This window comes from Hyalella azteca, unplaced genomic scaffold (assembly GCF_000764305.2).
Source record: "Hyalella azteca isolate HAZT.00-mixed unplaced genomic scaffold, Hazt_2.0.2 contig10530, whole genome shotgun sequence".
Classification (NCBI taxonomy): domain Eukaryota; kingdom Metazoa; phylum Arthropoda; class Malacostraca; order Amphipoda; family Hyalellidae; genus Hyalella; species Hyalella azteca.
In genome coordinates, this window is record NW_025940564.1 from 1 (window position 1) to 12,353 (window position 12,353).

Sequence of the window (12,353 nt, forward strand, 5' to 3'; positions counted from 1 at the left end):
ATAATGCTGGTATCCAGGATACTTTACTGGTCTACTTATAGGACTCAAAAATGAACTTGAGGGAGATTCTAAAAAACTCTCTGCTTTGCCACTATGGTGACGACTGTCGTCACCATTTCAACCATCAACAAACGCATGGAAGTTGATGTAACTAAAACAAAGCTTAATATCAAGGGAAAGCTGGAGAGGTGACGGAATTACCTACGGCTACGATGTCAGAATATACCACGTTTACGGTTTACCCTATTTTTAGTTGTGCAATATTTCGATTAGCCAAGTTTATCTGCTACAACAAACAACATTTTGACGAAATGTGGGTCGTACCATCGTGGACTTGTGGGTCCAATGTGGGACGACTGTCCTGATTCAGCTAGGCTGCATGGCCGCTAGGGTAGCCTGGGTAGGTAGTAGGTACCCTGCATGAGTCATGAGTCATGACTACCTACTGACTAGAATAGGTTGACAAAAAACAATCAATTGACATTCAACAGTTTCAACTTACTTTGATGAAAATACTTTTGAGCAGGCAAATAAATCGTCGATATCACAAAAAGCAACATAATTTTTATCCAATCCTTTTTTTACTTCAATGAAGACAGAATAGAGGGAAATTAAAATACCGGTCAAGCTCAGAAATGAGTTCAAAACCCGGCTGTAAAGAAATGCAGAAGAAATGGGCATTATGGATTTTCAGTGCTATTATTATTTTAGCAATCAAAGAATTTAATTCAATTTTGAACGGCCTTGCAAGTTGCAACGAGCTACACAACGGCGGCGGCGAGCGATATGAGCCTCCTATCACTAACTATCGTCGCTGACGGCTGATCGCCAACTAAGCGGCATAAAAGGCAATGTGTCCAGTTAGGGTAACTTTTGAATGTCGGAGCCAAACACGACACCACTTAGCGCAATTCAAATTCCTTGAAATCTTATTGCACATATACGGTTAGATTTTTTTCGGAAAAAATGTCACAATTTGATTCATATGATAAATTTTGGTGTATGCACATCCACCGCCTCCTTGTACCTTCATGGTTAGAATAGAATAGAAGTGTCGGCACTGAAGAAATAGGCCCATGACTTGTAGCCGATTCTTGTACTACTCGACTGTCGTGTCGATTCAGTTCTCGACTGCGTTTTATTGGGAACGGGTCCCATCTACATTGATGAAGGCTTCTGACTTTGACGTGACTTTGCATGCTGACGCCATCCATCGTGGAGGCGGACAAATTATCCCCACGTGCCGTCGTGTGCTCTACGCCTCTGTGTTGACGGCCTCACCTCGCCTTCAGGAGCTCCTCTACCTCTGCGAAATCCAGTGTCCCGAGGCTGCCGTGGATGGCATTTACGGTGTGCTCAACAGGCGTCGCGGTATTTTTTTTGGTGAGATGCAGGTGCCCGGCATCCCCATGTTTGTTGTCAAGGCGCATTTGCCCGTCAACGAGTCGTTCGGCTTCACTACTGATCTACGCTCAAACACTGCCGGTCAGGCGTTCCCACAGTGCGTGTTTGATCACTGGCAGGACATGCCTGGCAACCCCATGGATGCCAACCCTTCCAACAAACCCTTCAATATTGTCTGCGAGACCCGCAAGAGGAAGGGATTCAAGGAAGGACTGCCCGAATTGGCCAACTATTTGGACAAATTGTAACTGATACTTGCAGCACGAGCGTTCTTTTATTATTATCTCGAAAAATTTTCTACTTCTTGCCAGCTACCGATTCAACGCGGGAGCTCTTTCTGCTCATGACGTTCTGGAGCGACCAGCATTTGTGGTCTCTACAGCAGCAAACCCAATACTGAACTTATCACTTCTGCTTATCAAGTTAGCGAAGGCAGGATATCGCATTCATCTCCACCTCAATGACTCATTCTTGTCGCAAGAATTACCTTCGTTGGACTGTGTTCGTCTTGAACCATTTCTACAAGAAGGATATGGGTGAGCTGGCAATGGGGGGGAGTAGATTTGCTCTCCATCTATTTATTGCAATGCCTCATCTTCTTCAATAGTACAAATTAGGTCGATGCAAGGAAGAAATGTAACATATTTAATATGTTAAAATCATATCTAAATTATATGTTTAATTATCTCAGATAAAGTCCAAGTTTTACTAATGTTTTTTCCATCTTCTAATTTCTTTCTTTATAGAAATTAGCTTGAAAAATTAACATGGCGCACTCACTATGAATTTACTCCTAATTTCTAGAAAATATTTTCATGGGTTGAACTATTAAAATTATTTTGATCATATTCACTGATTGCTTATTGGGAAATTTTATTTACAAGTAACAGTTTCATGTGAGTTAGTTCTTTGCAGTTACCATATACCTTTGGACAAAAATGCTCAGTTATTTTGAGGGTGATCAATTAATCACTCTGCATGCTCGTATTACCATAATTCTAGTCCCTCGCACCCCAGGCATCATCTGAGGAGCTTCGGGGGTTGCAGAAGATGCCGAAAGCTTTCTTCTCACTGCGGCTGGAGACCGCGGCACACGTCGAGGCTCTCTACTTGGAGACGAAGTTTACTGGTTAGCGCCAGTGTTGTGAGGTGGAGTGATGCGGTTTGGTTTACGAGGAGGGCGTTGATTATGACCTAAAGTAGTGGTTGGTGTCTTGAACACGATTGAGAGTTATATGGATAGTAGGTGAGGTGTATGGAAGGACCAGTATTGTATTATGAAAGGTAGTATAGTAGTGGAGGTGTATTGGAAGGACCAGTATTTTATTATGAAAGGTAGTAGAGTAGTGGAGGTGTATTGGAAGGACCAGTATTGTATTATNTAGAGTAGTGGAGGTGTATTGGAAGGACCAGTATTGTATTATGAAAGGTAGTAGAGTAGTGGAGGTGTATTGGAAGGACCAGTATTGTATTTATGAAAGGTAGTGGCAGTGTAGTGTGTTGGCAGTTATGAATGTCAGTGGCAGTGAAAGGTAGTGGTAGGCACAACAGCAATGTCATATACCCGAGTTCCAGTAAACTGAGGTATAGTATAGTACAGTATCTTCGGCGTTGAAGAATAGGCCTGTATGACTTGTATGATTTTGTTCTACAGGAGCCGCCGTGAACAGGAAGCTCAAGCCCGAGGACATCAAGCATCGACCGCGTGCGTGCTCAGAAATTCAGTGCGTGGAGCTGCAGGACAGCGAGGTGTCGTGGCTGGTCGCAGTGGCGGAGAAGCTGCTAGTTCCAGATCATAATGGGTTGGTATGACTTATTCCAGGTTTTGATATCTTTTAAATCAATTGACTCAATACTTGGAAAAATACTAACTCTAGGACACACTCGACTCTTCTCCCTATAATCCAACACGCATTGAGAACTGTCCACATGACGCACCGCTCACTGTACCGTCAGGACACACTGCTCATGCATTACACACAGATCATACAATATACACAGCTCATACATTACGCTCTTCTTGCTCAGGACGAAGTACGAGAGGCTGCATTCGTGTCGCCTCACACGGGCTGGCGTGGAGGAGCTGCTGCGAAATGACATCCAGAGCATATACATATGGAGTCCCGCGATCTAAGACGTGATGTCGCGGCGGAGCTCGAGCATTTGGCGTCTACGAAGAATATAGAGTTGATCATCTCGGAACCTTGCTCATCAGATAATGAATATGCACATTCCTCCAGCAATAGCCATCCTCCTGCACCAGTCACAGGTACAGTACAAGTAAAGTACAAGTTCAGTACAGGTACAGTATAAGTATAGTACAGGTACCTTACAGGTACGGTACAGTACAGGTACAGTACCTCGATTTTGCCAAAGCATTTGACAGTGTTCCGCATGAGCGGCTGTTGCGTAAAGTGAAGTCCTTGGGGATTGAGGGAAACGTACTCCAATGGATCAGAGATTTTCTAGTAGGTAGACGACAACGTGTCAGTATTAACGGAACCGTAAAAGTTGCTTATTACTTGAGGTTACCTGCCTACATCCACAAATCTGGCCAAAAAAATTTTTGTCATTAGACAGAGCTTATTTCCCAAACAGAGTTAACTATTTTGTGACCCTTCTTTACATAGGTTTTTTTTAAAAATTAGCCAAAAATTCATTATTTGCAGAAGAGGGTTGAAACAAACACTAAAATGACAGGTAATGACTGCTCTAACATATTCTTTTATCAAATTAAATTCAGTGCAATTAGAATGCAGGCCATGGGCCGGTCCTTTCTTACCCCATGAAGGCTGCGATCCTGTCTTACCCCATTTGACTATAAATGTACTTAAAATTACAGCAAAACAATTTTTTTGTTGTTAATTGATTTTTTTGTTAACTGGAGCTTTTGCTAATCAAGGTTCTACTGTAAATGCATTTTTAAGGGTGTCCCTTATTACCCCATCTTGCGGAAATGGCAGTCATTTTTGGGGGGGATGAGATACGCAAATTCCGTCAATTACGTTTTTAAGCCAACACCTGTGTGCAACTTTTATACCTACAAGTAAAATTTTTTGATACAGCAATATTTTTTTTCTACAGAACTTAGCAGAGGTAGGGTAAATGTGGTATATTCCAACATCGTGGGTAATTCCGTCACCTCTTTAGTTTTTCCTTTATATTAAGCTTTGTTTTAGTTCCATGCGTTCCTTGATGGTTGAAATGGTGATGTCATACATTTGCGTGTCAAACGACTGCCAAAACACTAGGTCTTGGCCATCTAGCAGGAAAATATTGAGATCCGAAGAAGGACGATGCACGCTACCAGTGAGATCATCGAAAAATGTGTCAAATTTGACAGTTGACCTTGCTCTACCAAATAGTGAATAACGGTTTGTATAGGAAGAATATTATGGTTTGAGACTTTTAAATACGTCTGTGAATATATTAGGAATCCTTTAAGTATACTTGTATTCGCTGATTTCAAGTGGTAAATAAATTAATAGATGATTAAGTTGAGAAATGGATTTAGACACATGAAAACTAATTCCGTCACAACTTGAATTGGACACACACTGACACACAGATCGTTCCAAGCTGTGTACTAAAATTAAAATTTGCTTAATTAAAAGCTTAATAGTTGTTAATTAAAAGCGTAATTAAGTAGTGTTCAATATTCATTAGTGTTCCAATTCAAAGCAGCGTTGTATTCCAATACAGCTCACACAGCAAACGGAATTTGAACACGTGGATGACAGCATTACGTATCAGTAGAATTTGAAGCGCGGACGGAATACGCCTCACCACGTGCCGAATATTGCCACACACAGTGACGGAATATAGGGATTTGGTAGGTTTCCATTCTAAAGGCTTGTAAATAAAGATGTCAACATTTTGCAATGTTTCGTTGTTGCTGACACGTAGTGCGGTGTTTTGAGAGTCACATAAAGCAAACAGAACTTGAGTAACGCATACGGTTATTTTTTTATAGTTTTTCATTTCTTGATGCATCCTTAATGTGACCGAATATACCGCGTTTACCCTAGGGTACTCTTCTACAATCTCACTTTTCACACTTTTTTCCAAGGATTTTTTGGAGATAGTACCTAAATGTATGATTTCTTTACTTGCTGTGAGGGGTGTACTGTAAGCTAGCTACATAGATAGGAAAAATGATGAACTTTATGCCACTAGGGTAAACGCGGTATATTCCGACACATTAAGGACGCATAGAGAAATGAAAAACTATAAAAAACCGTATGCATTACGTAAGTTCTGTTGCCTTCACATGACTCTCAAAACACTTCACTACGCGTCAGCAACGATGAAACGTCACAAAATGTTGCCATATTTATTAAAAAGCCTTTAGAATGGAAACCTACCAAATCCCTATATTCCTTCACTTTGTGTGGCAATATTCGACATGTGGTGAGTCGTATTGCGTCAGCGCTTCAAATTTAACTGATACGTATTGCCGACATCAACGTGTTCGAATTCCGTTTGCTGTGTGAGCTGTATTGGGATACAACACGGCTTTGAGGTTTGAATTAGAACACTAACGAATATTGAACACTACTTAATTACGTTTTAATTAACAGCTATTAGGCTTTTAATTAAGCAAATTTCAATTTTTGTACAAAGCTTTGAACGATCTGTGTGTGTCCAATTCAAGTTGTGTCGGAATTAGTTTTCATGTGTCTAAATCCAACATCTATGAGTACTCCTTAGAGCTCAACTTTGAACAGCTGATACAAATGAGATCTTCACATCGTTCACAGGTAACTGTCTGGACTTCGCTCAGAGATATCTCTTTGCAGTAATTGCAAACTTCCATCTCTAGCTGGGCTGATTTGGTTTTATTTTTTATTCCAGAGGCCGTAGATGGCTTTTCTCTAGAGGCCGTTGAGGGCTTTTCGACTATCTTTTTTATTTTCTTTCCAGCCATTATTAAATGCACGAACTAGATCTCTTGAACGGAGAAAAATACAGAAAAGGACGGAGAAACATACGACTGAGTTACAATGCACGGAGGAAAAGTGGTGCAAAATGCCTTTGTTTTGTTAGCTTGGATTCCGATGCGCCACACCAAGATTATCACGACCGCTCAAAATCGTCGATTTCAAGAGCCTACGAGGGAGAACGGCAGAGGCATGATGAACAGTTTCAATCGATAACTACAACTACGGATGCTGCTAGCCACAACGATGAAGGCACGTCTGGTCTGAGTGGCATGAATCCGGACAACAAACTTATACACACAGCACGACTCTAACCCGTGCAGCTTTACTAATACAGAAATATCCAAAGTGATGGCGGTAACTAAATACGATGGAGACAAAACAGACTAGACGAAGCTATGCAGGAGCATATATGTTCAGTCTTAAAATGCCTAGCAAATTACGGACCAGGCAATAAGTCCAGACGAAGCTATGCAGGAGCATATGTTCAGTCTTAAAATGCCTAGCAAATTACGGACCAGGCAATAAGTCCAGCAGCTATCTCAGTCAATCGTCAGCTATAGAAAGATCGGGTTCCAAAGGCCGAATCCCTTGTGAATCAAGTCGCGAAAAATTCAAGAATCGGCAACAGGCCATGGGCCTATTTCTTCAACGCCGACACTTCTATTCTATTCTAATCCACTCAGCGGGCCGGACGAAAACTCACCCTGCGTGAGGTATAAAAACACAGCCTAAACAGTTAGCAGACACAGCGAGATCATCAAGTACACCGTCGTGACGTTACTGGGAGAAGTGAACTGTCGTGCCGTCCTTGCAACATTGCTCGGTTCTCCTATGCACTTTTGATATTAATTATCACAAAAGATTATTGTACGGCACTACCAATCATTTTTTATTAATATCAATGCAAGATCTTTCGCTGGGTATTGGAGTTTTTAGGCATGCAAATTTGGTTCAAAAATTTCTCTAGGGTTCAGCGTGGCAGCCATGGCCCTGCAGGCTGTGAGGCTAGAGCCCCGAGCCAAGACTCGCACCGCGGTCGTTCTTGTCGGCTTACAAGCTTTCTTCTTTATTGCATCATCGCTATCATTGTTATTCATTGTTCTGCTGGTCCCGCGCTATTATTAAGAGGACTTCATCCATAAATTGTGCATTCATCAGTCAAGACAGAGAGCAATCTGAATTAATGCATCGCTAATTCGATTTAATTGAGATAACCGAGTTTGCAGTGGCTACCGATTTGTATACACCTTCAATCATAGCTACCGTCAACTCCATTATTGTGGGATTTCGCTGGAGACAAAAATGAGCATATCCCAAGTCAAGTGCCCTGCCAATACAGTTTTTTATTACACATTAATTTCTCTTCAAAGTTCTGGTAGACTGCGAGTTTGTTATGTGGACTTCATCGGACACCAGCGCTCCATACACACCCACCGTCTGCCGCCCTGGTCACGCATGCGCTGTACTCAAATATTATATGTCGCCTGCCAACGTGACAATAATATTAATAGGAAATTAGATACACATGCATAATATTAATATCTACTTGACGTCTTCAAACACGCGTGGAAATGTTGGCATGAATGACTCGTCCTCAAGAATTATTTATAATCAAAAATAAGATTAATATTGAAGTATTGATTACAAGAAATAAGGTAGGTTGTCCAAACGGAATCAAGTTTGTTGATATTCGGGCAGGAATAACTAGTATTATAAAAAGTGTATAGTGAGATACATTTTCCAATTATCTGTGCAGTAAGAAGATGAATAACGTTGGAGTAAAGCACGAAAAAGTTGTCATATTCTAAACAACATATGTCAAGAGTACGCATTATTTTCGAACATAAAAATACCAGGTGACAGAATAGACATCAGGAGTTTATGTGACGAGATACGCACTAGGCACGCCAGAGGCACCACGAGTTACTAAACAATATACGAGAAATAGCACAACCGATGTAATATCAAATAGATTACAAAGGAAGATAAAATGTATAGATTTAAGGGTTGAAAGTTTTGTACCATTTGTGGTAGGAGCTTTAAAGTTGCAACGTTGTGGATAAAAATCTCGTCCTTCATACATCACTAATAAGTTTCTGACAGCTCATTTATATGTAAAAATGATATTTGAAAGATATTAATGCTAATTAAAACAATTAACTTTGGTCCGTTGAGCCATTAAACAAACTAACGACCATAAAAAAGCAATGAAAACTTCAACTATCCGCCATCACAAGCAAACAACGTACACGCTCATATTATATGCAACTGAAATAGCACTGTGATTCTGAAAGAGTCAAACCATCCATGGATGTTAAAATGATTGAAATGACCGCTGGCTTAAGGCCTAATGTTAAATATGCAACTGATTACATAAAATTTTCTCCATATTAAATTACTGGAAAGTTATGACTATACATAATAAGGCTTACCAGTAATTGACTTATGTGGCTAATGGATATGAAGTGAATCCCCACAATGATCACGATCCTTAGCTGATGTAAACAATCAACTAAATTACAACATCAGCCTCTTATGCTGAACCATTTACAATTTCAGCATGTTATGATGAACCATTTAGAATATCAGTACCGTATGTTATTATGAACCATTTAGAATATCAGTATGTTATTGTGAACCATTTAGAATATCAGTATGTTATTATGAACCATTTACAACATCAGCATCTTATGATGATCCATTTATGATTTTATTCTTTGAGGTCAACTTGGCCACCCATCACTTGTTTGCCTTGCACGGTCTGGTAATCATTAGGACTCAAGATCAATATATTTGAGGACAAGATCTAGATGTTGATGATACCAGATACCTAACTTATCATCAATAATCATTGTCAGGCCACTGTTGGAATGACTATATGCACGGCTTTTGACCAATAAATTGAAAAGTAAAATCTCATTTTAGCTTGATGAAAATAACTTAATTCAGCATATCTTACATAATATTAACTAGAGACTTATGCATATAAGAACTATAAATAAACCTTTCACATTATTTTTTGACAAAAAAATATGTGGCATTGAAAATTAAAAGACAGAGTGTGGATGAACCTTATTTTCTAAGCTACATGTGTCACCATGAATGGCTAAGAGCTAACTTCAATTTTGCCCTATAGTAATTATTCCTATTGATCCTTCTTGCTAGATTTTTTCCGGTATCCATTTCTCCGTCTCTTCCCGACTGGCCCAAGAGCGGAGACCCGCCACAGCGCCACGCCCAGCAGCAGGGCGTTCACGATGTAGATAGCGACACACAAAACACACACAGCCTTTATCACCTGCAAGACAAAACATGCATTAAAGTCTTAGAAACGATGGTGGTGACATGCATAACACACACACAGCCTTTATCACCAGCAAGACAAAACGTGTATTAATGTATTTGAAACGATGGCACAGACACACACAACACACACAGCCTTTATCACCTGCAAGACAAAACACACATCAAGTCGTAAATAAGATAGTAAACTGGGAATAAAATTCGAGTTTGTGAGACAAAAAAAAAATAAAATTTGAATAAAAGTGCAGTTTTTAGGAGGCAAAAACAGGGAAAAATACTCAATATTATCAAACATGACTGACAAGCATAGATAACTCATTCACCTAAAAAAATTAAGGGCAGGACTGAGAATTGCTCCATCTAAAGTTCAGTGCAAGACCTGCTGACCATTAGAACCATGGAGCTGTATAATGGCACCAAATACGGCAAAACAGATGTTTTGCCGTATTTGGTGCAAAAGCAAAAAGCAAAACAATACTGAGATGTGATAGTGAAAAATTATATACAAGCTTTTTTCCTCGGGCATAATTGATGCCTAATACAGATTACGGTACTTGATACCTGATACCCAATGATACTGATACTTGATGTATATCCAATGGTACTGATACCCAATTTGTTGATGCCCAATACAGATTACTTTATACCAATAACTTAATAACAATTTACCTTGTACAAGAGATATGCAAGGTAGGGTGTTGCACAATTTGCCAATATGACAAGGCCAAGCTGCAGTTTGGCTGCCCAGTTGCGCTTCACTTGACCTGTAAATTCCAAAGAAGGACTAAAAATAATTCTCATATGGTTGAAACAATTCAGTTTCAAAGAAAAGTCTCAGTCAGTAACCAAGAAATAAATTGAAAACCATGATGTTTATATTTCAAAAGAGGCAAATTTAATGTAATCACAATTTCATAAGAATTGAATATTAATTTCAAAGGGAACTAAATTGTTACTTACTAAGAACAAGGAGAGCAGCGTAGAGTAAGGTGCCATAGACAGCATTGGGCTGGTTGAGCACATGATCTTCCCCAAGGTAGGGAGCCACCAGACCAAATCCTTTCCCAAACCTTCAAGCATAGAAATTCATGTAAAAGATTCAACAGATTCAAATTGTTTGCACACAATGACAAAACTCAATAACAATTTAATTACAGATTTACTTCTCAACATAGCAGTGAAAGTATTCCAATCATTTGGTGGATGCTGTACATTGTTTCTAGTCTTGCACACTTATTTACACTTGAGGCCATCAGGCCATGATGATACACTGCAATGAAATATATGTGCAACTCTGCTGTATCTTATACAAAAAATGCATTATTATGCAATAATGCACAAGGAGATATAGATTGTCAAGAGATTTTATCATGTGTAATTAGCAGTTTGTGTGACTATCTCAATTCTGAGGCAGTTTGTAAGACTATCTAAATTTTAGAAGTTTGTGTGACAATATTAATTTGACCAATTGATGCAGATGTCAGCACATAACAAGTTGCTATATAGTCATTACACACATGTAAAGTTTCTAATGCGTGTATAAATATGAGAGCATAACCAAGTGGTGCGAGGATATGATTGTGCAGCCATAGCTGCAAAAGCAGCTAGCAGCTAGATTTGAGGACCCAAAGTTATAAATTTTTAAGTTATCAGTCTACTTTTGGAGCTTAGAAATCTTTTTCCAAGATATGAAAAGACAACTTCAAGCTCAAAATTCATTTGAAAAGCTGCATAAATGACATGTAAAATTTGTAACTTTACTCTTTAAACAACAAAAAATATTATTCATTTTAGATAAAATTTAGCATGTAATTGAGAATGTATTTTTTATATTTTTATTGAAAAAACAATGCAGTTCAATTGCAATCAGATGGTCAGATTCTGACATGACCATAAATATAAAGTTAAAAATTAAAATATTTCAGTTGCAGTCACTAATGAATATTGTAGTAGAAGCATGATATAAAGCTGAGCAAGTTAAAAACTGTATGAAACAACATATTTGCAAACTAATGTGGAATATTGTGCAAAATTCTATATAAGTAGCAAGTCAAACTGGAATTATTCGGTTCAATTCTGCCTTTAGGTGAATTTATACCATTCATATCTTTCAGTCACACACAATTAACCCACATCTTTGGCACCTGCAGTCACAGTCCCAAACAAAATGCTTTATCCTAGTCAGAATAGTTAGTCTACAAGGTTACAACAAGTGCTTTCTTATGGCGCCTAAATCTTTGAAATTGGCTCATAGGAAACCTAGAAATGATAGTTTTTTTTAGCACAAAGTGGCACTTTTTGCAAATTGCAGCCAAGCAAGAAGACAACAGAAATAGAAAAAAATTATGACATTACCATCAAACAGGGTAATAAGGGACAGTTTTGAGAATTTTCCGTTAATAACTTCTTACCATGAAACATTTCATATACGAGTTTGGGCTCATTTTAAAGTTCTTTGCGAGGACTATCATATGGCATCTAAAAAAATTCCACATGCTAATAGTAAGGTGCCAGATGCAAAATAAAAGCATCCCTAATTACCCCTGGGAACTGGGTAATTGAGGAAACTTGAAATAAAACCTAATTTTAAAACAATTGAAGCATGCAGAGTGTACTCATCCATTACTAACAGTACACTGAAGTCCTCCAGGCTCCAGTCTCTTCCTTATCCTATGTAGATGTAGAATAAATGACATTTTCTGC

General features: G+C 38.9%; 2 protein-coding genes and 1 long non-coding RNA gene across 3 annotated transcripts; 2 read left to right on the plus strand and 1 right to left on the minus strand.

The window, feature by feature from the left end:
• The first annotated feature begins 1,166 nt into the window (after positions 1–1,166).
• Positions 1,167–1,652, plus strand: LOC108676734 (translation elongation factor 2-like). The gene has a single exon (XM_018164865.1). The coding sequence runs from the start codon at positions 1,167–1,169 to the stop codon at positions 1,650–1,652; it is 486 nt and encodes a 161-aa protein (XP_018020354.1).
• Positions 1,653–2,455: 803 nt separating this feature from the next.
• On the plus strand, positions 2,456–3,484 carry LOC125178525. Its single transcript, XR_007156937.1, has 3 exons — positions 2,456–2,533; positions 3,059–3,206; positions 3,433–3,484. It is a non-coding gene; the product is annotated as an uncharacterized LOC125178525 (long non-coding RNA).
• Positions 3,485–7,877: 4,393 nt separating this feature from the next.
• Positions 7,878–10,720, minus strand: LOC108676735 (vitamin K epoxide reductase complex subunit 1; the record flags this gene model as incomplete). The annotated part of the gene is given in 3 exon segments (XM_018164866.2): positions 7,878–9,645; positions 10,320–10,414; positions 10,611–10,720. Coding segments are annotated over 3 exon segments (358 nt in total), but the record flags the coding sequence as incomplete, so codon positions are not given.
• Between the last annotated feature and the right edge of the window lie 1,633 nt (positions 10,721–12,353).

Excerpts from the sequence above, each read along its gene's own strand:
- LOC108676734 (XM_018164865.1), top strand. The coding sequence starts at position 1,167 with ATGAAGGCTTCTGACTTTGACGTGACTTTGCATGCTGACGCCATCCAT.